The 26,498-nt window shown below is 38.2% G+C and overlaps 1 protein-coding gene across 1 annotated transcript in view; it reads right to left on the minus strand.

Annotated features, from left to right (window-relative positions):
- Positions 1 to 1,104: 1,104 nt before the first annotated feature.
- Positions 1,105 to 26,498, minus strand: part of LOC101845324 (structural maintenance of chromosomes protein 3) — a 38,975-nt gene continuing 13,581 nt past the window's right edge. Inside the window, exons 12-33 of the mRNA XM_005098211.3 lie at positions 25,664 to 25,785; positions 24,729 to 24,873; positions 23,058 to 23,126; positions 21,809 to 21,912; positions 20,737 to 20,836; positions 19,330 to 19,490; positions 18,740 to 18,881; positions 18,205 to 18,355; positions 17,515 to 17,734; positions 15,742 to 15,823; positions 15,154 to 15,345; positions 14,001 to 14,184; positions 13,141 to 13,211; positions 12,015 to 12,104; positions 11,398 to 11,484; positions 10,865 to 11,008; positions 10,624 to 10,692; positions 9,861 to 9,950; positions 9,217 to 9,270; positions 8,644 to 8,821; positions 8,311 to 8,417; positions 1,105 to 5,124 (exon numbers count right to left, since the gene is read on the minus strand). Coding sequence (XP_005098268.1) covers positions 5,053 to 5,124; positions 8,311 to 8,417; positions 8,644 to 8,821; positions 9,217 to 9,270; positions 9,861 to 9,950; positions 10,624 to 10,692; positions 10,865 to 11,008; positions 11,398 to 11,484; positions 12,015 to 12,104; positions 13,141 to 13,211; positions 14,001 to 14,184; positions 15,154 to 15,345; positions 15,742 to 15,823; positions 17,515 to 17,734; positions 18,205 to 18,355; positions 18,740 to 18,881; positions 19,330 to 19,490; positions 20,737 to 20,836; positions 21,809 to 21,912; positions 23,058 to 23,126; positions 24,729 to 24,873; positions 25,664 to 25,785 — 2,634 coding nt within the window. The 3' untranslated portion in view covers positions 1,105 to 5,052. The remainder of the gene's footprint in view (positions 5,125 to 8,310; positions 8,418 to 8,643; positions 8,822 to 9,216; positions 9,271 to 9,860; positions 9,951 to 10,623; positions 10,693 to 10,864; positions 11,009 to 11,397; positions 11,485 to 12,014; positions 12,105 to 13,140; positions 13,212 to 14,000; positions 14,185 to 15,153; positions 15,346 to 15,741; positions 15,824 to 17,514; positions 17,735 to 18,204; positions 18,356 to 18,739; positions 18,882 to 19,329; positions 19,491 to 20,736; positions 20,837 to 21,808; positions 21,913 to 23,057; positions 23,127 to 24,728; positions 24,874 to 25,663; positions 25,786 to 26,498) is intronic.

The following is a 26,498-nucleotide window of genomic DNA, read 5'->3' on the forward strand; positions in this document are numbered from 1 at the left end:
CGCCCAAAAAATTTAATGTCTGAACTTTGTAAATCTTAGGCAGCGATTAGATGGAACTTTTTAGTCAATCCCTGGACGCGTCAGTGTCACCGAGTTTCGTGGAAAAAAAAAAAACTAATTTGCTCCGCCGTGCTTAAATACAGTGACAAAAGTAGAGGTTGACGATGATGACACTCCTTTCTGCGACTCAGTAATTCTAAACCAACCTAAGCCTACGCAATACCTCCATATTTGCACAGGATTGCTTCCTTTTCAGCAGAGTAGTCTACTACATGATACATCACCCATTGTGCTGAAACTCGCGTACTACATGCGATCCACAGAGTATATTGTATGTACTGTTGTGAACGTCTGGCACCATCTGAATGTAAATATGTAGTTGTGTGGTTAAAGCTACAGACTGCCTTTATTTATATCACTTATCCAAAAGTTGGTTCTATGAGCTTTATTTATAATTCATTACTACTACAATAACTCTAACACACCCTTTATCTTTCTGAAAACCTTCTCAGCTTCCTGGGAGGCTTTCAATACAACTACAAGTACAAGGCAAGCATTTGTCGAGCCTTCCACAATTCTTACATGATACTTTTACTGAGGATTTTTCTGTTTCATGGCTCTCAGACCGCCTCACAAATAATACAACTTTGTTAGCAAGGGCAGTGTCACAGTCAAAACCAATCACCACCGACCAAGCCATGAGATTCCTTTTTAACTGTTCAAGTTCAAGTGCACCACAAAGACCAGCATTCTATAATATAGTTTAAATCTTTTAAAAACTTTTAAAGACATTAATTAGGCTTGTAAGCAAGGCTTGATTTTTGCAAGCGCGTAAGTAAGACTTGACTTTTGAAAACTCTCAGTTTAGTTTTAATAGGTTTTACGGCGCTCGCAACTGCATAAGGTCACATGAGCGCCAGAAGATTAGAGGTGTTACAGGAGAGTAACAAACATTTTTTTTTTAAAAGGGGAGATAAGGACGATAGATGTTTGATAGGAAAGAAGAAGCAAACCACACCAGAGCACCCGCCAACCACCCATGAAAACTCTCACAATAAAGAGAAAAATCAGAGAGCAATAAAACAAAAACAACAGAACACCATATTAATATATACTTAAATTGATTTATTAAAATGTCTGTTGTTGTACGTTTGTGTTATGTTCAAATGTCACATAAAAGTACTGAAATGGGATGAAAGGATGACACCAAAATGAAGAATGCTAACAACAGAACTAGGAAGATTATGGAACACTGTGAAAACGATGAATACAAAAATGGTGAATGGAGATAATAATATGTATATGCTAACAACAAATATATACAAAAATAAATCTCCTATTTTGTGTTTCTCTTCAAAAATGATTTTGCCATTCAAATTCAGAGAAACTGGCAGAAATCATTTAAAAATCAAACCATTAACCCAACTAAGCCAACAGAACCAACAAGAAAGGCATTAAAACTGAATTCTGAACACGTTTAGTTGTAGAACAACCACATTGATTACCATGGCCTTTTTTTGACCTGCACGAAGAGAGATTTCCCGGAATCACTGCATTTGACAGGAACAAATTAATAATATATAGGTTGAGCCGCTGTTCACAGTGAGTTAGCACTACAACAGCCACATTTCACTATGAGCCCACTGGGATGATACAACCACTGTAAGGAAACGGAAGATGCAGGACACAACAGAGCAACTGCCCCCTCCCCAAAGGGAATCACATACACATAGAGAAGTGCAACGAGGGGAGGGGTTCATTTTTAGTTTTAGTAGAGGTTTTTCAGCACTTGCAACTGCATACGGTCATATGAGCGCCAGAAGATTAGGTGTTACATGAGAGTAACAACATAAAAAAGAAGGGGAGATAAGGACGATAGATGTTTGACAGGAAAGAAGAAGCAAACCACACCAGAGCACCCGCCAACCACCCAAGGGAGAGGTTATACATCCTACCAAAACATGTGGCTACTAGAACATCCTATTTTTCTGGAATTCTGGAAATTCCCCTGGGTAAGTGAAGCCGTTACATGATGACCAGTCTCAGCCGCCGCAACACAGCATCACCACGCTGATAGGCGCTTCTCTTACTACAAGCTGTTGGCAAAAACAGCCACGTTTTCACCTGCTTTAACTACATAAATACAACATTATATGTAACAGAAAAGTGTGCCTCTGTACATTACTGGCTGACAAAAGAACATTTGCCATTTTCTCCCAATCTTGCACAGAAAAAAGTACTATAACACAGCAGTAATAACTGGGACCATGAGTACACAGAAACAACATCACTATTTCAGGAATTTAGTTCCAAGAACTACCTGAACAAGACCCCACACAAACTTGTCTATCCAATAAAAAAGACACGATGACATGATGAACATTAGAACTTTGGGAATTACACAAATTTCCAGAAAAGCAGTACATTCTTCATACAATAAAGCGATAAGTTGTGATGACAAAAGTTACTCCCTTGGTCAAGCCATGACCAGTTTAAAAAGAAAAAAGAAAAAAAAATCACATTCAATAAAAGTTATCACACCAGTTTTTAAAAAAAAAAAAAAAAGAGAGAGAGAGAAAGGAAGAAAAATTAAAACATAAGGTAGCAAAGTGGAAAGATTTTCACGACTAACTGGCATGACATCAAATTCATTATTCTGACAACGCTGCACTTTCAGCTGACCCCTTAAACAGCATTTTATGTTCATAAAAAGACCCAACACTTTCAACGTTTCCTCCCAGATTCTGAAATAAACAATGAAAAGCAATAAGATACAATATAAATTAGAACATAGTCATAGCTCAAACATCAAAGTCTACATAAACAGTCAACGTATTCCTTTCACTCATGATCCATTACAGGTTTTTTTTAAAACAACACCTTTAATATGTCACAAACTCTTTCACACACACCCTATGCCCTTAGAATGCTGCCTTAAAAGAGCATTGAATGCAGATAAAATCCCCCCCCCCATTTTTTAAAAAGGGACAAATTGAGCTCATCCTCGGGGAGAGTTCCTTGTGCTGTAGAAAGACCATCACGTTGAGCTCACGAGTCTACTGGTTGTGAACTTAAGTGGGTTATCCTGTTTAAAGCAAACATTTCAAACTTATTTCGGAGAACCATTATGCTGTCCTCTTCGTCTATACCTAACGACACTGGCTCCTTGAATTTTCTCTCATTTTCTTTTATAAACTGTACACAGAACAGGGAACATGCTGCAACTGCTGATAATGTCTGCAAACAGAGTGATGATATGACAGGAGAGCAGTGTCTTCAATGATAATCAAAGTTGTTTCTAGGTGGCAGCTGCTAATAATATCCTACTCAGAGAGTTATCTCTGATAGAAGAGTGATTTATCAAAGTTTAATTTGAGTTGCATATTAGTATATGGCCATTGGTATGATACAGGACACGCTTCCACTGGGAACTTACCCAGACAATAGACACACTGAAAAGAGGGTAGAAAAAGCACCCATCAACCACATCGCTTTTAGAAAGAATAGGTAACCCCACCCCCCCCCACTGTTTTTAGTTGAGATACACATACACATAACATGACACTCCACAATAGCTTTACTACAACATGTGCACACCACTAACATCTATGAATTTTGTACATCATGGGAATACACAAAACACACACAAAACACTCATGGAAAACATGAACAGAAATTCCCCAAAGTGAGAGAGCTCACCCACAGTGAGAGGAGGTTCATCCTCTTCCTCCCACAGAACCTGGACAAGAACCACAGCACAAGTAGAAGAACAAACTACTGTCTCATCCGTTTTATACGTAAATGGAAAGATTTCTAAAAATATGAAGTTTGTAACACATAATAGACTTCACATATCAAGCAACAGTTTCAGCAGGATAAGAGAAAGCACATCACTAGAACTGATGTCCTATGGTACAACAGAATTTTCCCTACTTTCACACACGTAAAAATGTACAGATGATTCAAGAAAACTGCCATGCCTCAACGAGCATAACATCTCAAAAATGGAAACATAATTTGGGTTCAACAGAACAAGACATCTGGACAGAAAACAACTTGAGACCGGATCAGGGGTAGACTGCACATCCATACCGTAATCAGCTAAGGGACGGCCCATCTTTGATTTGTACACAATAATACATATGATTTCAAAAAATGCAATGCTACCACAGAAAAAGTAGCAAAGGCACATAGAGTCAGAGTAGACTTAGGAACACAGATAGATACATGTCACAGGGTACATGGAGGCAGGGTACATATTCTGAGAGGCCGAAAAAAAAAATGTCAGCATCTCTCTCGGTATATCTCTTTGGACAAATTTTAATTATGCTCACAGTCAGACTGTGCATAATGCACAAGATAACTATGAAGATTACTTTTCAAATTTCCTGCTCATCAACAAGCTCAGTGTTAATTTAGGCGCCCAAAATGGTCTTTTCTTATCCTCTCTCTGCCCTGTCCATTATCCTTGCTCCCTATTTTGAAAGAAATTCAATGGCTGTGGGCACCCCCATCCTTAAACAAATGGATACTAAACAGCTCCCAGCTGTGGACCATAGACTTATCAAATATTTGACCAAATAGATCTCGGTAACAAGCTATAGCAAAGTGAAAAGTGGAACATGTCTTTCAATCTAGTGCAGGATATCTAATGTATCTGTAACACACCTTTTATAGGTATTTTTTAGTGGGTCAGACAAATAAGAAAGATGAGAAATACAAAGTAGAAAGATATTTCTTTGCACAATGTAACCCTTAAATTATCAGAGATGTAATATACATAGAGAGAATTACAAACATCTGAACATTTGATTTCAAACCTGAATAATCAGATAAAACTGTACTTGCAACTCCTGCATGTGAAGGTCTCCTACTATTTCACAGGTTCTCAGGTTTGTAAACAAATTATGATCTGTCTAACAATGCCCGTCACAGCTTGGCAAGAGGGCGTGGAAGAGGGGGAGAGGAATGGAGGGAGAGAAAAGAGAAAGACAGATAGAGTGAGAGAGAGAGAGAGAGAGAGAGACATTGTCCCAAAAACATATACTCTTCTCAGCCATGAGTTGCATCGTCCTCCACAAAATCTTCTGCTTCCTCTTTTGTCACACACTCCACGTGACTCACCTACAAAGAGAGAAAGACACAGACTTTAGAAATGTCCGCAACAATTGCCACATTTTTGCAATATTAATATTAAGGTATATATCAAAATAAAAGTATGGCTTATATTCAGTTGAAGACCATCTGTATTCCACAGAGAAACAAATGCACAAAAAGGCATCATAAAATTTCTCTTTATTTTTCTTGAATCTAATGGAAAATCTCATCGTAAACAAATTCGAGGGGCTCTCGTAGCCTAGAGGTTAAGGTGTTCGCCTCTCATTCAAAGGTCCCCATTACAAATCAGCGTATAGTATAGACAAAAAAAATTTTTTCTCTAAAAGTGTCTCCTTTCAACTCCTGTCCTGCTATCTAGCAATGTTCTGTCGTCTGCTTTCGTCTCTACTTTCTGCCCCCACCCCCTCACTTCCTTTGCCCCTCCTCTGGGCTCCAGACTCTTTCTGTAGCCTTTCTACTGCAACTCCTTGGCTCCTTACTGCTGTCTTTCAGCCACACCCCTGATCTTCTGGTAGGAAAGATCTACACCTAGCCCTCTCGGACAAGGGTGAAAAATCTCGGAGGTCCTGTGTGCAAGTTGCACACGTTAAAGATCCCGTAGTGGTCTAAAATCGATAAGAGTAGGCTTTGGCCGCCACCTGGGCAAAATTCAAAATTCCCTACCAACTGAAAATGTTTAATGTGTCTGTATACAATTGTTTTGGATCCTCTTTAAAACAAGCCTGCCCCTTCCCATCTAACTTCAGAAAGGCCTTCCATATTTAGCTTCATCCTATCCATTTCCTGCTCCATATCATCTAATTTGCCTTTCTGGTACATTTTGCACCCAGTAGCCGGAAGACGATTGGGTACCACCTGCTGCCCGCGGCAGTCCCTACCAAGCGGGGAGTTCAGAGCTGGATCACGAACCCCTTTAACGCTGTTATCTAAGAAATTAATATTCTTTTCCATGACTGTTCTTCGGAGATTACAGCAGTGCGTTTCCCGTTGCCTACTGCTGGTTTGTGTACATTTTTCTCTGCTAGCATTTGTAATCCACTGACAACCCAAAAGCATACCTGCCAACATTGCCCCGGGCCAAAATCAGTAGTTGACATAAATTTTTGTCCAAAAATCTGTAGTTGACCTAAAAAATCTGTAGTAGGCTATATTACCACTTGCCACACACTTAATTGGGGACCCTTATCAATATTTTGACCCACATATACATGAGTGTGTTTGCGACTTCAAACAAATGTAGAAAATGACAAAGAACAAACAAAAAATAATTAGCAATGACAATGAAAAATTAAATTTTTATCCAGCTTAAATGAAAGAAGAGTAAATTCTAAGAACTGTGGTTTTAAGATTTTAAAAATCCATTCATAAATAAAAAAGTTATCCGGATTTTTTTCTTCAAAATTTTGGGGCACTTTCATATAGGAAAATATTGCCAAAAAGTGGGACGTTTCCTGATGTATTTTGAGGAAAAATTATTCATAAGTCAGTAATGAGTTGAAGTATATGAATGGAACTTGGCATCTTCAAGTGATGTTTAGTGCAGAATCTAGTTCTGCTATCCCTTTTTCGAAATTTATCTTTGGATCTTTAAGACTAATATTAAATTTGCATGAAAATGTGTTGAATTGCGCGACATCGCTTGAAATGTGGCCGATCACCCCTCTACACCTTAGCAAAGAAGTATTGGGGAAACCCGCAATGACGTCATTGGTAACATGTTTAGTTGTAGCAGTTTTAACATTGAATTACTGTAAAACCCTCTGGTTTTAGGCAGTCAATCACATGCTAGCGATCACACACCTCTTGCATGCCAGCAACTCGCGTGTTGGGTCTATGATCTAGTTTCCAGCTCTAGTGTTTTATCAATGGATGGGTGGTAATTTTAAATTGGTACGTAAAGTGTCGGCCTACTACACACAAAGATCTGAAATTTTAGAGCAATAAAGAAGACACGTGTGTCGCTTGTCGGTGGCTTATCTCTCAAAATCGGTGGATCGGCAGTTTGACCAAACAGTCGATAATATACCAAATTTTTCTGTAGGGTTGGCAGATATGCACAAGGCAGTGGGGGAGGGGGGGCTTTGGTAGGGTTATGGCGCCTCCTGTTGCCTAGATGGTCCCTTCTTCGAGTGTGTGAGGTATTTATTGAAGCACCTGTGCCACCAGAGTTCTCCTCTACTCTCCACGACCATCTCCCATTTGGTTTGCAACTGCTTAGCAGCTAACCTCCATATCAGGAGGCCTTTCCCCTATCCACCACCTGGGGACGTGCTGGGTTGGGTATGAGGACCCAATATTAAATCTTAGTACTTCCCAAGTAAAAATATATAGATATAATTTACTATTCCCCACCCGATGAAAGACACACCCTTTAGCTAAAAAACAAGGCTTACAAGGTATGGCAGATCCCGATTCCACACACAAGGCCTGCACCAACACACGCTTTGCAGAGAGCTCAAGTAATAATTAAAATTCTAAATACTAAAATTTCTCCAACAGACCCCCCCATCTTTTTTTATAAAATCGATAATCCCCCGCTCCAGAGTTTATTACTTCGCAACGGTCAAGACTTTGAACGAACTTTGGTGACCCCAACAATCACCGTTACTCACAATGTGATGCAAACGTGTAGGTTCACTGACTGGTCGCAATGGCGAGCCTGACAAGACACCTGTATAACTTTTTTTTTTTTTTGCAAGTGATAACACAGGACATGATTTATTTTCATGGCGACACAGCGTTTATAATGCACTACCTGCATGTTACAAAAGTTGCGTTATCAGACTATTACCGGTAAATTTCTGGGTGGTACGAAAGCGAAAGTAGATCTTGATTTTCCAGATCGAGCCTGGGTATCACATACATTTCCGCTTGCCGCCACAGCCGCCTGTTCGCCTGAAACGTACTCTCGGACTGGAAAAAGCCGAATTAATATCACAATCCTGACCGGCAAAAATGAACTAAGGACATTATCGGATTTGTTTTTCTAATATTCGAGAACTTTTATGCATTCTCTCTTTACAGATTTCCTCAAATTCCCTGAGCATTCCCAGGTCTCTGCAATTTTTTTCAAATTCCTGGGGCACCCGTGATTCCCGAAGCCTGGCAGTCACCCTGTTAAATCATTTAAATTGTGTTGATGGGGGCATAAAAACATTTATATTAAATGAATTAATTATTAACACCACTTACTTTATTCCTGAATTTGACACCGTAGAACTTGTCAGCATGTTGCAACAACTCTGGTCTGAAGGTAGTGGTGATGAACTGAGCATCCTGAGCTAGCTCGTGAATCATATCTGTGTAAAAAAAAAAAAGGCAGTGATGGTGAAAAGAATTCTTTAATAAAATAAGACTGTCGGGTTAACTAAAAAGCAGAAAGAAAACAAAACTTTGGTTATGTCATTTAGAGCTCAAAAGGAGTGAAATGACAACAGCCACAAACATAATGAAAATCTTAAATTTGCCTACCACAGAATTTCAGACAGGGACATTATCCACACAAAACAAGTCCAAACAGCCCACCTGCCACAGCTTTTCTGTGGGACGAGTCCAGAGCCTGGTCAATCTCATCAAAGAGGTAGAACGGAGCGGGATCACATTTTTGGATGGCAAAGATGAGGGTCAGGGCTACCAAGGACTTCTGGCCTCCTGACAGCTGCTGCATGTCTCTCATCTCCGCTTTGTTGCCCGTGAAGGAAACCTGAACGACAAATCATCACACGCTTGAAAATACACATACATCTTCTTATGCATATCTTTAAAAGAAGCAATTCTCCAACCAAACAGGTGTGAAAAGTAAGTGGGTGAACAAAAAAAGAAACAAAACTAACCTTTACAAAGTACACGAGGAGGTAAGGGATATGGATTTTTTATTTTTTTTATTTTTTATCAGTTGTTTTCAAATTATTCTTTAAACAGCTTAGATTCAAATCATCTATCACAATAGAATAAGTGTACACACAAGTAGTTACAAAAAAAAAAGTTTTAAAAAAAAGTAAACAATAAAAAAAATTAATCATGACAATAGTGATGACAACAAATAACAAACAATGCTTGTACAGTATTTAAGAAAGTGCAACAAGTCAACTTTCTTACCTTAATTCCCACACCAGTGAACTGCTCCACAAGAGGTATCTCTTCCTCTGCACCCTGTATGAAATAATACTTGAAATCAAGATCTGACACATCAATTCACATGAAAATATTTGTAATAATATATTTTACAGTAAAAGATTATATCTCAAATTGCCAACAATGTTTGCTCTGCGTCAGTATCTTTCTCAAGTAAAAAGAAAAGTAAAAAATTCAAATTATGTAAACTCTCTCTATATATATGGTGGGGGGAAAAGAAATCTGAACGATAAAGACCCCACTCAATGACAAAAAAAAAAGTTTTCCTCAGAATACTCTGAAAAAATAGGCATTTGGAAAAAAAAGCCTCCAGAAAGAACCCCAGTAGATAAAATATGTACCAAATAAATGCTTATTAAAATATGTATTTCCATGTTATATACAATAAGTCGCATAAACCAGACAGACATGAAAATCCAGGGGAAAAAAAATCAAATTTCGTGCAAACCTAGTTGGGTTCTTTGACGAGCAAAAATTTTTTTTTAAATCCAAGAGCTCTGATTTTATAGAACAAAGCAGATCTGTGAATATTCCAAACACACACCACACTCCCTCTCACTCCAAGAAAGAGAAACAGTTTGTTCCCAATTCCTTCACAAACAACTTACATCTCCCTCAATTTCTCCTTTCTTCATCACAAGCACTCCATGACCCTGAGGGACCAGTTTCTTGAAGATCTCACTGAAGTAACGGGACACCTGGGAACCACAAAAGACAAATGCTTCAAGTACACATCAAAAGTGTTCAGCTTCTAGTTACAGACACATAACCATTGCAAGTGGGTGAGAGGAAAGACCAGGATAACAATATAGTTCAAGACCTGGTTCTTGAAGAAAATAAAAAAGACCAAGAAACAATGGATGTTCATGAACATTGCAGTGATATCTAATAATAGAACATGAAAAATATAACATGATACATAAAATAGAACACAAACAAAAATCCTTATGATCTGCTTTTCTCCCCTATTGAACCCAAGTCAACCCTCAACCCGCAGCATTTTGTTTCCTAGGTATACAAAAAATTAACCAACAAAATTCAGACTAGTTCTCACTAAATGAAAAGAAGAGGCTGTTGTTCTAAACAGGTACCAGGAACCAACAGCCAATTTTTTATATATTTTTTAAAAGGAAAACACCTTGTTTCAATTTGAAGTCATTTTTTGTTCCTCATGAACCAAATTTCTTACTGTCTGTACAGATGACAATAAGCAACAAGGAAATGTCCGGACATATTATTCCACTACTCGCAATAAAGCTACATTTAACATTTCCTACCACTTTAAAAGTAAATGACGGAACTTCAAATTTTAGAAGGGTTTCTTTTCTATGAATTATGCGCATATCAATTTATGAATTTTCTAACTCTTACCTGTTTGAAAGTGAGCTGAATCGCCTCATATTTCCGATGATCCAAAGCCTTCATCAAATCAATGATGGACTGAAAAAAATTGAAAGTAAAAAGATAATTAACGTGAAAAATGACAGAAGGACCCCTGGTGAAAATAGAACATGAAAATAAATTATAGCAGTCTTTATTAGTATTCATGTCCAGAAAATACACCATGAAGACACAGTATGTAGTGTAAACTGACAATCATGTCGAATCTTACCTGCTGGGCACTGTCAAGCTCTTCCTTCCTTTTCATCAGCTTTTCCTTTTGGTCAGAGAAGTTGACAAACTGATCCAGGGCCTTCTTATTCACATGGCTGTACTTCTTCAGCTGCTGGTTACAACTTTCCAACTTCTTGAACAACTGTTGAATCAATGATCATTGAGAGTGAGATGCTTGAAAACAGAATTTGCTAAACTAGTCAAAAGCAAATTTTGTCAACATATTCAATAAAGCTCTTCAAAATTGACACTTTTTTTTGTGTGGTCTATCTTTGACAGACCAGCACAGACCCATTTCATCTTTCTTAAAAATTGCCACATGTACACTAAACACAATACAAACAGCGACGAACATTTTCTGGCTTGGTACAAAATCCTGGAACTCTGGTAACTAAAGGAAAAGTTTAACTTAAGCATACATAATAATGACATAGTGCACAGCAAATACTGAGATCATAACATCACTTGCTCAATGCACCGTCATGATAAAATCATCAAAAGTACTTGACAGATACAATAATGTTTCCTTACCTGTTTTAGACTCATGTTCTGGTACTTTTCGAAAGCATCTGAAGGTAATGATCCCAAATCTCTGATTTTCTTCATGCAGTCCTCTTTCTGTAGCGGACAAAACAAACCATTTATTTAGCAATGGCGGAACACATGAAGAAGAAAAAAATTCTGACACACAATAAGGCTATCCAGCCAGAGTAATGAGACAAAATGCTATCCAATGTAAAAACACTTATTGAGTGTGGGTGATTGGCGGGTGCTCTGGTGTGGTTTGCTTCTTCTTTCCTATCAAACATCTATCGTCCTTATCTCCCCTCCTTCTTTTTTATATTTGTTTCTCTCTTGTAACAGCTCTAATCTTCTGGCGTTCATATGACCTTATGCAGTTGAAAGCGCCGTAAAACCTCTACTAAAACAAACAAACTTATTGAGTAAAGAAAGTTAACCATACATAAAACAGTTTTTGAAATCCCACATTAAAACATCAACCTCTGGAACATACCAACAAATATATTCCCCCTGAAAAAATTAACCAAACAATTGTAACAACATTGTTTTGTTGCATTTGTCCAAGAAAAATGAAATCAATGAATCAATAAAGACAGCGAAAAACAAAATAAATAAATAGCACAGACCTTCTTAATAAGAAGACTTTGTTTTTGTGAGATCTTGTCCAATTCTTTTGCATCTTCTCCAATCTTGTCCTGAATATCTCGTTCTTTACCCTGAAGCACCAAGACAGGGAGAATATTATCAAATAACTACAATTTAATTAAAACATTTACATAAACCATTTAAAAAATCTTTCATACCAACATCTTTCCAAGCAATAACACAAAAATTAAGAAAGCACACTGGAAGACTTCTCTCATTACGACTCCAAAGAGGGGAATTGGGAGATAACAAGTATGATATCGACAAAAGATAACACAATTTTATGGAACCAAAAAAAAAGAGAAAACTAAAAATAATGGAAAGGACATAGAAAATGAAAAGTAAATTTAGTTTTTTTTAAACTCCCAAGCATAACATATGAGCCAAACCGAGACATCAAAACAGTGAGTCCATCCGAGTATAATCCCAGCCTTGTTAGCAAATGTTCATAATAATCACATTCTTGTTGCACTCATCCTTAGTCTTCACATTTTCATATAAAGTTCACGAGTGCAAGATCAGAGAAGAAAGGGTATGATGCATCAAATTTTGACAACATGAGATTGTGAACCAGCTCAAGCTTTGCTACATTTTAAAAAGTGAAATTGACAAAAATTGGCTAGATGGTCTAGAGGCAACCAAGTACGTACTGCAATTAGGGGCTCAGATTCAACACTGAAAGCATGTTACAGGAGCATAACGACTGAAATTTAGGGATCAAAAAGTGGTAGAGAGTGAAATTGTTATCCAATGTCAACATGCCTTTTTTTAAAAACAAAACCATGTCAAACCACACAAATTCAAGTAATGCACACACAAGGGTTTACCTAAAATATAGACGTAAAATAAGTTCAAGCTATTAGAAAATAAACAACCCTTTCTAAAGTTGTGTAACCTTTCAGAATTGGTTCAGCATAATGTGTAACTTTGTTCTGTTTTATATTAACTTAAAAGACAGGTAAAACAGTCAATATGACAGGAACAAAGAAAAGTGGGCATAGTGGACTTGAAGTAGACAACAGATGAATGACCTGTCACTAAAGCGTAAAAGTGAACAAAATTAGAGTTATATATTTCTGGTGGAAATGACCACGTATAGACACATACCCGCCACGTTTCCAGGTTCATTTGCATTTCTTTCTGCTCCTTGTTTAACCTTTCAACACTCGAATCAACCTCTGGAACACAGAGATACAAGGGACAGTTACAAAATTTGAAACAAGTTAATAAAACCTCTGCATAAGCTACAAAAATGGTACAATAGTAGGTCATACGGTAGGTACATTACCAGGATCTTCGAAAAAAGCATTAGGTCTTTGAACCAGAAGCAACATCACAGGGATACTCCCCTTCTTTAACAGTTTTTAGAATCTGAAAGTAAGCTAAAAAGTTATTTCTCAGGTAGAGACACTTGAGCATGAAGAATTTGGAGAATCACAATCTTGAGAAAAATAGCATTCAAATTTTGACTGGAAACAGTGAGTCAAACTGTTGATCAACTTAACAATTCCAATTCACATTCCACATAAGTTAAGTAACATTCTTACATTTATAAATACAGTAAGCCCCCCCCCCCCCCCCCCCCCCCCCACACACATATTTTAGGGTGCTTGAATATTTAGCAGTCAAAACCAAATGCTGGTTGTCTGGCGTTCTTTTTGTCAGAGTGGAAGTCAAGGCATCAATTTCACTAATAGAAAAAACCATTATGAAGATAAAAATTGTTTCTTTGAAACTTAATTCAACAAAAGCATTGTACAACTTGCTCTCACAGGAAAAATAGAAAAGCAAAGGTAGACCAAGAAAAACTTACCTTACAGAACTTAACAGAAGGATAACAGGAAAAAACTAGAATAAAGTATCTTTATTCAGAGCATCAGAGCAGAAAAATAAGTGGTGAACCATGACGGCTATTCTAGATCTGGCACTTAAAGAAGAAGAAAGGGAGAGGAAAAGTCGTGGCTAACCTGTTGTCGAGGCATCAAGCTCAGCCATGCGTTTCTCCACCTCCTCTTTATCCGACTTGAAGCCACTCAGACGCTTATCTTGTTCCTCCAGGCTGACCTCCCTCAGTTCCTGCTGCAGTCGCTCCCGCTTCTTGGTCAGGTTATTGTTCAGCACATTCTCCAGCTTGTTCTTTTCTGTCTCCAACTGCAAAAGACGCATAAATTGTCGCTTTAAGTATGCAAGATACCGATTTTATACAAAAGAGTAAACTAATCTGATACTCAGCCCCCCCCCCCCCCCCCCCACCCACACACACAATGTCGCATAAAGTTCACTTTTGATTGCTGAAAGTATGCTTGCTTTAGAATCTGTGAACCAAAGGAAATAATGAAAAGGACAAATACAATTCACAAGATATCAGTTAATCAAACCCAGACCAGGAGATTTGAGAATCAAATACAGCTTTCACCATTTCAGCACATGTTGACTCCGACTGTAACAATGAACAAACTAGTACTTTATAACTGCAAGAGAAAAATGAAGTGAAAGAGGAGGGTGTGTGTAAGAACAGGAAGAAAGAAGAAAGAAAATGAAAAGGATGTGGCAGAAGAAAGATAACGGGGGAAGAAAAAAAAGGTGGGAGGGAAAGGAAAGGAAAGTGCAAGCACAGGAAAAATAAATAACAAACAAAAAGTAGGAAAGAGGTGGAAGAGAAACAAAAGAGATCAGAAACAATGAGTCCATCCCCAGCATATCCCCATAAAGTAGAACAAAAAGGAAGGAAGAAGGAAGAAAATGATGGAGGAAAAACTTTCAGAAGTATGAAGATTTTAAAGGGAGGAAGAGAAGGAGACCAGCACTCTGGACACCCAAAGACATTATCTGTAATAAAGGGGAGGGGGAGGGGGAATGGAAGGGGGAGGGGGAGAGAGAGAGAGAGAGAGAGAGAGAGAGAGAGAGAGAGAGAGAGAGAGAGAGAGAGGGGGGGGGAGAGAGAGAGAGAGAGGAGAGAGAGAGAGAGAGAGAGAGAGAGAGAGAGAGAGAGAGAGAGAGAGAGAGAGAGAGAGAGAGAGAGAGAGAGAGAGACAGACAGACAGACAGACAGACAGACAGACAGACAGAGAGAGAGGAGGGAGGGGGGCATGTACACACATGAAGGGACAGATCACCCACCTTGATGCGCTCCTGCCAGGCCTGTCTGTTCTCTTGAGTGAGTTTGTTAATCTGGTCATTGAGGAAGTCCACCTGCCTTTGGTCTTCCACACTAAGCTGAGACTGCAGCTCGGTGCCCAGTTCTTCCTTCAATGCATCCGCCTGGCCCTTCATGGCCTGAAGGCTAGACTCCAGACTAGCAGCACTCTTGCCCTGGAAAAGAACACGCCATCAGACCAGTTCCTTGTACAGTCCAATGATTTTGTGATGAAAACATTTGCTATTCAATTTATATATTCCTTTTAAAAACAGCTTTTAGTTCCAATCCTTCGAAGTGAGAAATATCTTACAAATTTTTTTTCTTTCTGGCATACATGCATTAAAAAATGCAGACAGTATAGCAATAAATACCATGGTCAGACACTAAACAATTTGTTTCAAACCTTCAACTGGCCGACGAGTGCCGTCAAATTCATTGTTATGATTTCCCTCAAGATGTACCAAATCAGGGGTAGACCAGATAATCACACAACATATTTTACTATCATTAACCCCTGTACAGTAAAGTTTTCAGTAGACTAAAGGCACAAGACAAAGATGATTACTCACTCTGGATGGTTGCGTGTTCTGTAGCGTTGACAATTCCTCTTTCTTTATTCTCAAATCTGTCTGAACCTTTTCATAAGCATCTCTGAGAATTTTAAAAAAACATTAACACTTTTACTCTATAGCAAGAACAAATCTTTACAGAACATGTTTGAATTGATGCATAGCAAGGGCATTACAGTTAATTCACACTGGGGGAGTAAAATCTCAGGAGGAATAGAATCCCAAACCGATCGACGGCTGTAATTACTACTTCTACAACTCAGTACGTACTTTACCAGAGAATCTGAAAAGACAGGTTTTCCTCACACAAAGTCCAAATGAGAATTGATGCTGAACCACTCATTAATATTCTGTTGTTCACATAACCCCATAATGCAACACTAAAAATGTGCTACAGGAGAATTTTCAATATTTTTTAAACATATACATAAGAAAATGTTTATTTTGTCAAATCATGGATTCAGTTTTTTAAATTAAGTTTCAAGTTCTTACACTTTCGAATTACAGTCGAACCTGTGTAAGACAGAATCGAAAGGGAACCAGAAAAAAATTACATCTTAGACAGGGGAATTTATTGGGGGGGGGGGGTCCAAAGGCCCAGCAGGTGGGATCAAGGATCGCTTGCCCGGCCGGCAAGCAATCACAAGAGATCAAAACTTGACACCTCTCAGCTATGATCCTCTCTGATAATGACATGCGTCAGTCTTATTTATCCAATTACCACCAGTGCTTGCATTTCATAGGACCACTGTTTGACCCATTAAAAACAAACGTTTGAACATCTTTGCTTTCACCCTTAGCCCCAGCCCCACCAATCGGTGTAATAAGCAGTCAACCAATGCCACCCCTCACTGCCATGTAACAACTCTTCTCAGCTGGCTGATGTACGATCAGGGCGGCAAGCATTGATCAATCTAATTTCACACCTCTAACCAAGGAAAGTTTCCATGCTGGAGTGCCACACGAGCACTTTCACTGGCACTCGTGAGATTTCACACCCACACCATCCTGACCATCTTCATTGCTCAGGGCTCACATAGATGGGGTGACAACTATCCTCAAATTACACCCCTACTCCCCTTCCTCGCCCAGCAGCATAGCGTAAAGTTTAGAACCGGCGGACAGAACCAAACTTGCAACTTTTGTTTCTGATCAGGACTGAACGGGCAAAACATTTTCCATCTTACACAGGTAAAACCCCCGGAAGTGAGCAGATTTTTCTTTCCGTTTCTGCATTGGACAGGTTTCCGTTTTATACAGATAATTAAAGAGGAGTATATCAAGGGGGGAGCTGGGAGATTCCACTAAGACAGGTTTCCGTTTTACACAGGTTTCCGTTAAGGCAGGTTCGACTGTATTCACCGACTTAAAACCAGTTCCAAGTGGGAGAAACCTTGGCAGCAAAATGGTATAGTATTGTCAACTACGATATTGGTATCATACAAGTAGGTACTCCAAGTTTTATTAAAAATCATTAAAGTACAACAGAATGAAATCAACAGAAGACAGTCACAATTCACTCGCTCCAAGGGTGGTCTCTTGAAGAAGAAATTAGTTTCTGGTCTACAAAATGTTAACTCTATTAAAACAACTGCATAAGGAATATCACATAAAAAACACAAAACTCTGTAAAGTTAATAAACATCATCTTCTTACTTTGAGATGCAACAAGCCTACATAAACCAATCAATCAGCCCACTGTCAGCTTACAACGCGTGCACAAGACTTGCCACCCACACAGAGTATACCAGTGAGAATACACCATAAACGTACTTATTTTTGCTGTTTTTGGTCTCCAACCTCTGCATCTCGGACAAGAGGTTGGTGATGTACTGCTCCACTTTCTCAAGCTCCACCCGGTGGCTCTGGTACTCCACCTCCTGTGTCTGTTTCAGGGTGGTCAGCTCTACCTTGCTCTTCTGGAGATCCAGGCGAGACCTTCGAGTGTCATAGTAGCCTCCTGTTAGAGCACCTCGTCTGCTGACCTGGTCACCTGGTAGCAAAATGGACATACCAAACACCGAATTGTCAAAGAATTTTAATTCACAATGAGAGTCAGAACAATGGCTGTATTTCGCCTGGAACAGAATTATAAATAATAAGACGAATAAGCAGACCGGAAAGAATCTTTACCAGCCACCCATGTATTAAGTATTGAACATGTGAAGGAATAAAATAAATAAAGCAATCTCTTGATGGAGCATTCTGCTGACTTAGCAATTATATACAATAAGACAAAAATGGTACATTATTAAAACAAATTAACGATACAATATGTCAAAAGCAAGTGTAAGTATGCACCTCTGGTTTCTTTTGTACCATAATATGAGAAAGAATAACAGCTTTGATACTTAGCTGCTAATCCTACATGGAAAGAAAAATGCATTCACTTATATTCCTTATGTAATCAAGCTTCTCAGAACTTGCAGCATTTACAAAAATTATATTCTGAATATGCCTTACCTTCTAATGTGATGCAGTCCAGGTTTTGCGTTCTGGCAAACTGAGTAGCTACCTCCATACTCCTTGCTATTAAAGTTTTCCCAAAGACGTGTTTCATTGCTGCTTCATACTTTTTCTCGTACTCAAGCTTGTGGATCATGGCAGCTGCATCCTAAAACACAGCAAGAACATTAAAAAAATGCCACTATAGTGGAATTGTTTCTTAACAATTTGAAATTATGTAACAAAAAGGGAGTGAAAGGGAGGGGGGAGCGAGGGAGAGGGACAGAGGGAGAGGGAGAGGGACAGAGGGACAGAGGGAGAGGGAGAGGGAGAGGGAGAGGGAGAGGGAGAGGGAGAGGGAGAGGGAGAGGGAGAGAGAGAGAGAGAGAGAGAGAGAGAGAGAGAGAGAGAGAGAGAGAGAGAGAGAGAGAATCAAATATGGAAGAACGTCACACACAAAAAAGTGTGACATACTAAATGTCTTTCATGTACTATTACTTCCAGTACAAAATAAGCATGAAGCTTTAGCTCCCAATATGACAAGACCACTTACTGAAGTGTTTGGATAATGAGTGTCCCGGTTTTCTAATCTGTTCAAAGGCATGAATGTGACTTCTCCGGGCAGGTGCATGCGATTCATTTCTTTCAGCAGTATGGTGCCAGTGCGATCTGTATCCACAATGTGATGAAACAACCTGAAACAAAAAGACAAGTTTAAAAGAAAAAATATGCATTTCTCCTCCATAGGGGGAGGGGGGGTAAGAGGTTACAGATGATAAAGTGCAGTGTTAAAGATTTTTTTTCCATCAGTAATATAACAAATTGCCCACCTCTCAACCCCATTCATTTAGTTGGTGAACAAAATATATATTCTGCTTGTCTTACAAATCAGTTGTGTTTATTTTATAGAGAGTAAAGATATTCCTAGCATATGAATGCATGCAGTCACCTTTCTAACAAAGCTTGATTTTAGTCAACAATACATCTTATTGTTAAAAATAAAGCAAAATAAAGCAAACAATGACAAAATACAGAATAAAACTTCTACAGATATGCTATTTACGGTACAACAAAAAATGTAACACAAATTATTGGAATAGGCCTAACATACAATAAACATACCCCCAAAAAAGTTGTACAAACCTTGAACCAGCTGTGACCTCCACACTTGTGTAGTAGACTTTATCGCACTGAAAAGCTTCAATAAGCAGACCATGATAGCCATTAATGACTTCTGGATACTTGTTCTGTTCCCTGAATGATTGCAGTACTTTCTGTATGCTGTCAATACCATTCAACATGCCCTAAAGAGAAAAGACAAAAGGAAAGGAGGTGGAGAAGTCGAAAAAATAAACACAATTTAAATTTGTAATCAAACTTCAATACCGTAATTCAGACATTATCATCACCACAGCTTATCATATGGGGCCATACTTACAACAGGACATTATTTCATTAAGTGCAGCAACAATAGACAACTTTTTTTCACTCCCAACTAAAGACAGTAACAAGAATGTAACAAAACATACTATGCCTACACAGAAAAGCAAAAAGTTTAATTTCGAAATTCCCAATGCAGAAGAAAGACATGCTTAAACCCTTAACCTTAAGATCATCACTAGAATGCCTTCCAGTAATAAATGGTTGTTCATTCCACCCCATGTAACATTAAATTGAAAATCAACATAAAAAGTACCTTAACCCCTTCAATGCCGGAAGTAAATAGGCCCCTGTGCCGAGGGAAATCCCTTGAACCAAAGCTGCTCAAGGGTGACCCCACTGTATCTCCAATAACTTTTCTTTTTATGAATATTTCCTCATGAATTTCTGCAGGTACATTCTACATTGAATCACATTTCTATTGACATAATTTTTGGTGGAATCTCATCGAGAGACAGATGGAGAATAGTTGGGAGTTAGTAACATGATGCCAAAAAACAACACCATCAGACAACATAAACGTACATTCGAGTAATGATGAACTGAAACCCAAAAAGAGGAATACATGTGCGAGTGTTTGCAAATAAAGAGGAAGTGATAAGAGGCTTTTTCTACATTATAAAACGTTCTTACAATTCATATATATACATACATACATGTAAGAGCCCATCTGGGTTTACTGCCAGAAAATCATTTTTGCGTGGCAGATGTGTTTGATCTAGATCTAATCTTCTCTTCGAGCTAAAATCTGAATCGGACGTTTTCGGGGGGGAGAAGGAAAACATCAAGGGAAGGTACCTCAATAGAAATTACTAGATTTTAGAAGTAACTTCCCTTATAATTGGTATCAAATCAACTCTGTCAGTCCCGTAAATTCTATGGGCCATAGGCACAGCGCTACATGGTTCAGGCCCGTAAATTCTACGAGCACGGCAGCGAAGAGGAAACGAGCTGAATTCATCATTTTATTGAAGAGCAAAAGTAGGGAATATAAATTTGTTTTAACAAAAGGCAAATATTCAGTCCCTGCCATCCACTTTAACCATTTTCTCTACAAATGAGAAGAAAAAATAACTGTAGTTAGTAAAGAGACATCACAAGGAAACTAACTTTGCCAGTGAGAGATCTCAGCCCTTGTAACCTCTTGTTCAATTCCTCAGTGGTCGTACTCAGCTGTTGCTGTAGTGTGTTCTCCTGTCGCCACAAAGTACTGAGGACAAAAAAAAAAGGCAACACACACCTTAATAAATAATTGTGTTATATAAAATAAAATATTTACACACTGAGAATGTACAAAGTACTGCTGCCTGTAGCAAGACTGGTTCAAATGAACTTAAAAATTCTAGAGCAGATGCTACGCAAAAAGGATTGGAATGATTCAGTTAGCCAGTCAAGATCCCTTCTTACCCCCTGTATATATAGAAAGACACACTTGTACACATAAAAACTATCATTACTTATTTCAAAGGTCATTGGATGAATTGTTGGTCTCACATCCTCTTCTCAACTACTCTCCTGAAATCTACATCTGATCAAGATAAAATCAATATGGGTCATTGCTGCAGAATCAGGCACTCATCAAATTTTAGTGAACGGAGAAACCAGTATCTGATTGTTAGCGATTTTTATCGGAAATGAGTTTTTTTGGCCCAGAAACCTTTTTCATCCATTTAAGAACATATTTTCAGGTGATTTTTACTGAAAAAATACTGTTTTCCTATTGACACCTGTGTTGAAACTACTATTCAATTCGAAGGTCATGAAACTGACTTTACAACTTCTTTACTGAATACAAATCTAGGTTTAATTTGTATGTCTTTTGAAACAAGTAAATAGTTTTCTGAAAATGCAAACAGGAAACACCAACAATGATCCTATTATATCGCCACCGCAATCCTACAAAGTGCTCAGTTTTACATTCACTGTAAGGGTGAACAGGTGTGAAATCTTGAGATATTTTAATTTACAAAACTATGCTTGGACTAACACTCTTATCTAAAAAGAAAAATTTTAAGATTCAGTTTTCCTGAATTCTACTGACTACTGGATGTTGAAGAAAGAAATGATAGTCACCATAAAAAATCTACCAGAAGTAACATCAAAAGTGACCCCTTCCAAGTAAATGAACCAAATATTTTTTTTACGCATCTACCCTAACCAACAATAAAAATCAAACACTCACTTTCTTTTATTCTGTTGTGAATCTTTATCAGCTTTCATTTCTGAAAACCGCCTGTTGTTATCTTCAATACCTTCTTTTCGGTTTTCCAGATCTTGCTCTAGATCCTGCCGACAAAAGTAACAGAAAAAAACAACATGAAATGAGTAATGGTGTTCAGTGTCAATAATTCAGGACTGGTTGACAAGATAAAGGTTTGATCATGTTCATAACAGACCCATCCCTACAGGACAAAAAGTTATGGAAAAACAATTTTAAAATTCTATAAGATTTAGAGAGAGAGGAAGTATCTTTATCATGAATCTAATGTGTTTTAGTTTGGGAGGAATTGAGAAAGTAATGTCTGGCCATGGGAGTTAAAGTGAAGATGTCATGTGAACTTTTCAAAGGAAGGTAGACATCCGCTATTCATAAGACCAAATTTAGTGGAGATGAGGTATCAAATAAAATTACAAAGTATTCACATAAAGAAGACCCTGAAATACTGGCCAGCAACATCAGAGAGAAAAGGACTAAAGATTTGCTCTTTGCAAACTGGAATACCACTCTTCATCGAACTGATAGAAGACACATTATACGTTGTGCTCATTGGAGGATTGATTCTGTTTGGTTTCTGGCGGTTCCAGAGCACACTATAAAAATGCTCCTTCCTCAAACCAATCGCTCAACTCGCAGCCTTCAAATCAAACGCATTTGTTCTTTGTGGTCATCATCAGATTCATTACGCTTGTGCAACGATGGCAGCTTTTCTACCACCGAGGCAGAAATCTGGCTAGCCCCAACGACCAAACCAAACCGTAACAGAATTGCCAATGGGCAACGGGTATTTTTTTTTTTTCAGTTCAAGAGATTCTTTTCCCCCTTTGCCTATCAGAAACTACAAGCTAAGTTAGAAGGAATTTTTCACTTTTAAACTTTTAAAATGTTTTCTCAGTTTTGGGCTGGAACAAGTTTAGAACTTTATCACAAGAAGGTAGTCTGGGCCAACATAGATCTATTCTTCTTCGATGGTCAACTTCCATGGAGCCTTAAAAACTTGTAACGTGAACACAGGACAATGAGTTTTTTTTGTCCTTATCTGAGAAGATGCAAACCACAATATGTCGGGTGGGAGGAATCTGACCTCTCCCCCAGTCATCCACTGATCATGGAGTGAACAAGCTACTGTACTGGTATGACATATGGGAGCCAAGCAGCACAATACCATTTACACAAACTCTGGAGAGTTAAGAGATTAATTCAAGTTGCTTACCGCAATCTCTTTCTGAAGGTTAGCTGTTTGTCCTTGGCCTTGTTGCTGAGCATCTCGTAACCTTGAAATCTGAAGAAAAACAGAAACAAAAATACATAAATTAGTAAATGTCTATTGGAAGTCACTTCAAATTCTCTAACCCTTCAAGTGCAAGGACTATGATTAGCAAGCAAAGCTCAAAAGTATAGAAGTAGTTGGAAGCTACAGAGATATATCAGGTGCTCGTCAATTTTTCGCCTGTGGAGTTCTTGGCACCATCTTAAAGCTTGTTCACTTGTCTTCTTTATTTATGAAAAAAATTCCTGGATATTTTTAAATAGAAATTGAGATATTTGCAATTGAAGGAGATGGAGATCGCATGGTCTCAGAGAAAAAGGCCGCAAAAGTTTGGTGACTTCCATAGCTTGAGTCCTTGGGAACTGAAAATTTACATTTTTGTGCATTTTAGCAATGTTTTTCAGTAAAATCCACACAGAAATGTGTTTTTATGGACATAAAAGGCGTTGAGCCAAAAACACAAAATTTCGATAAAAATTGCCATACCTATGTAAAATGCCAGTTTCTTCAATTGTATTATTTTGATTAGTGCCTGGTTTCACCCCTATGCCTCACATATGGGAATGCAACAACCTCTAGCAAAAGGCAACTGACGCGTTATTTTTTTCCACAAGTTTATTTATTCTGATCACCGTAATCCCTCTCACTTAAGCATTTTGAGCCGAAGCCACCAGAACACCGCCGCCAGGTAAAATTACCCGTATGCCTAGCCACAGGTACAGCAGTGAGCCAGGCCCTATCCCCAACCCGGCCTGTCTGGGACAAAAAGCGCACAAAATAGTGTTTACCTCATAGAACAATATTGACTATTTTGAAGATTGTTCTGTATTAGATCCTGGTTAGGACAAGAACTACCCTGAGTGGGATATGGAATGTGATTCTGACGATTATATGAATGTAAGTAATATATCTCTCAGGAGCTTAGGCAGAGTCTGGGTCAAAGGGTAAAATTTCAGATGTATGATGATGATGCTGCTGTTAAAATAGCTCTGGTGTGCACACTCACATGGGTGTGCATACTTGCACAAATGTAAATGTGCCTGAGAGTTGAGTGAAAGTAGGACATGGTGAACATCTTGGGATAGAGAAGAAAATTCAAACATTGTTCTCCTGCCCTCTATGTAATTGCCTTGAGAGAGATATTTCTTCCATTCTAAAACCTGACAAACTCTCTAAAAGTAAAAAAGAAAAGTTTAATGCCCCTTTCAACACTGTAAGACTGCAAGAATGACATCTGGAACTAATTCCAATACCTATAATAGCTTGACAGAACAATATTATTCATTGCTATGAAACACAGAGTCTTGTTCATATAAACACAGTAACATTTGTATTAACACTGGTCAGCGCATCCTAAATATTCTACAGAAATTACAATTTAAGTTCTGAAAAATTGTTTTTAAAACTTTGCAATCACATAGTCAGCAGTACAAAATACCCCAACTGGTCACCCAGCTAGAAAAGTAACTGCAACGGACTTCTCGCGCCTGTCGCAGAAGTGCGCCAGGTGACCAGAACGAATAATTATCACCGTCACATTATTGCACCAAGTGACCGCAAAGTGTTAACAAACACGTATATATATATGTAAAATGCAGCTAGCCCAAAAATAACCTGTTCTTCTTTGTCCTTGATAGCTTTGTTGAGAGACTTCAGTTCCTTCTTGATCCAGTTATCGCGATCCTCGCGAGACTGAAAGTGGCTGCCTCTTCCTTGCTTTGCATACAGTTCCTTCCTTTTCTGGTCAGCCTCCGCTAATCTACATTAAAAAACAAAAATAAAAGGGAGTAAAATTTTGCCTTCTGTGTGATTTTTTCCACTCTCTGTACATTACTGACTTCAGAAGTAAATAAAAACTACAGAAGGTAATACAAAATATCTACTCATCCTAATATAAACAAAAAGTACAGCCATCTGAACAGAGACAAAAAAGCAGAGCAGCAGTTTTGGTTTTATACAGAGCAACAAGTATTGTCATAATGAAAAACTAGTAAAAGGGTTCTCCCATTCATTGTTATATAAGCAATTTATTTTGTGCTCTTTAACACTTCAAGGAAACATTCTTTTGTAAACCACATAACATTTATTTTGTTGCATTGGTACTATCCAGCTCCAGCATCTTTAGCTAAACAAGCTCCTTTTCCCTACAGTCCTTCGGAAGCTTGAATATACAGTTGACCCTGGTGATGTTTTGTTTTTTAAAATCTTTATGGCAAATTATAAAGTGAAATTGTACTATTTCAAATTTTTATGTTAACTAGAAAAAATTGTTTTAGATTGAAAAAATATATATATATTTACACTGATTTTTAAACATTTTAACATTTTAAGATTCAACTACTGACCCGAGCCAGCCATACAGTAAACTGTTGTGAACAAAACTAACTTGTAATTCGCGCGCTCATATGATAAAATGACACCATTTTCCCCCTCGACAATGAGTGGTCTTCTTGTACAGGTTTCATATCATATTTCCATTTCATGAAAAACTTTCTAGAGAAACTGCAGTTTTCAACACATTTTTTTTACATTTGGTTGAAGACACTTACCGTGTAGAACACATTTCCTCATTATCCAACTTGTTTTGGTACTCCTGGCAAACAGTATCATATTGGGTCTGTGTCTTCACTATCTTCTCATTCACTTTTGCAAGTTCTGATTCTGCCTTTGCCTGTAGATGATATATTCGAAGTTGAGTATGACCTCTCTGAGGTGAGCAATGTCAAATTAATTCTTTATAGCAGAGAGATAATTAACAAATTTTACATGCATGGACAATGGTTTCAATTTAATTTTATCCTTCACTCAAATCACAGGTGTCCTATGAGCACCCAGTACTCAGGCATCTTCAATTTCGAGGGTGTTTACAAGAGAAATTTAGTTATAATTATCCAAGACTATTAAGAAACCACTGTAGTACAGTAGTGGCTCTCCGAACACTCAATTAACTCACAACACAGCAGCTAACATGACCATGACTTCACACGGACCTGCGAAGTGCTCACATGAAAAACACCACCTGACTCGACTGTCCTACACGGGTCGAGTAGAAAACTGCGGTGTGTAAAGACCTACCTACACCACAATGCATAATGAAATTTAACATACTATTTAAGCAACAAACCATGCCAATATGTAAATTTGCATATTTAATTATAGTGGGCACTATAAAAGTTTAACATGGCCATGGATAGGTCTCTTTTCCCTGGAGTATCACGCAAAAGGGTTGTAGGATGGAACATGGGTATAAGTCGGTCACAACCTCTTGCCGGAATGTCCTGCCACAGCCGGCAAACTTTTACCCATGGGATGGAAGTAGCAAAAATATAGGCCTCATAGAAGTCAAAGAGGTATAGGCAGTCTCATCGTTCTTTTTTCTAAGGG

Source organism: Aplysia californica, unplaced genomic scaffold (assembly GCF_000002075.1).
Source record: "Aplysia californica isolate F4 #8 unplaced genomic scaffold, AplCal3.0 scaffold00175, whole genome shotgun sequence".
In the NCBI taxonomy this organism is placed as follows: domain Eukaryota; kingdom Metazoa; phylum Mollusca; class Gastropoda; order Aplysiida; family Aplysiidae; genus Aplysia; species Aplysia californica.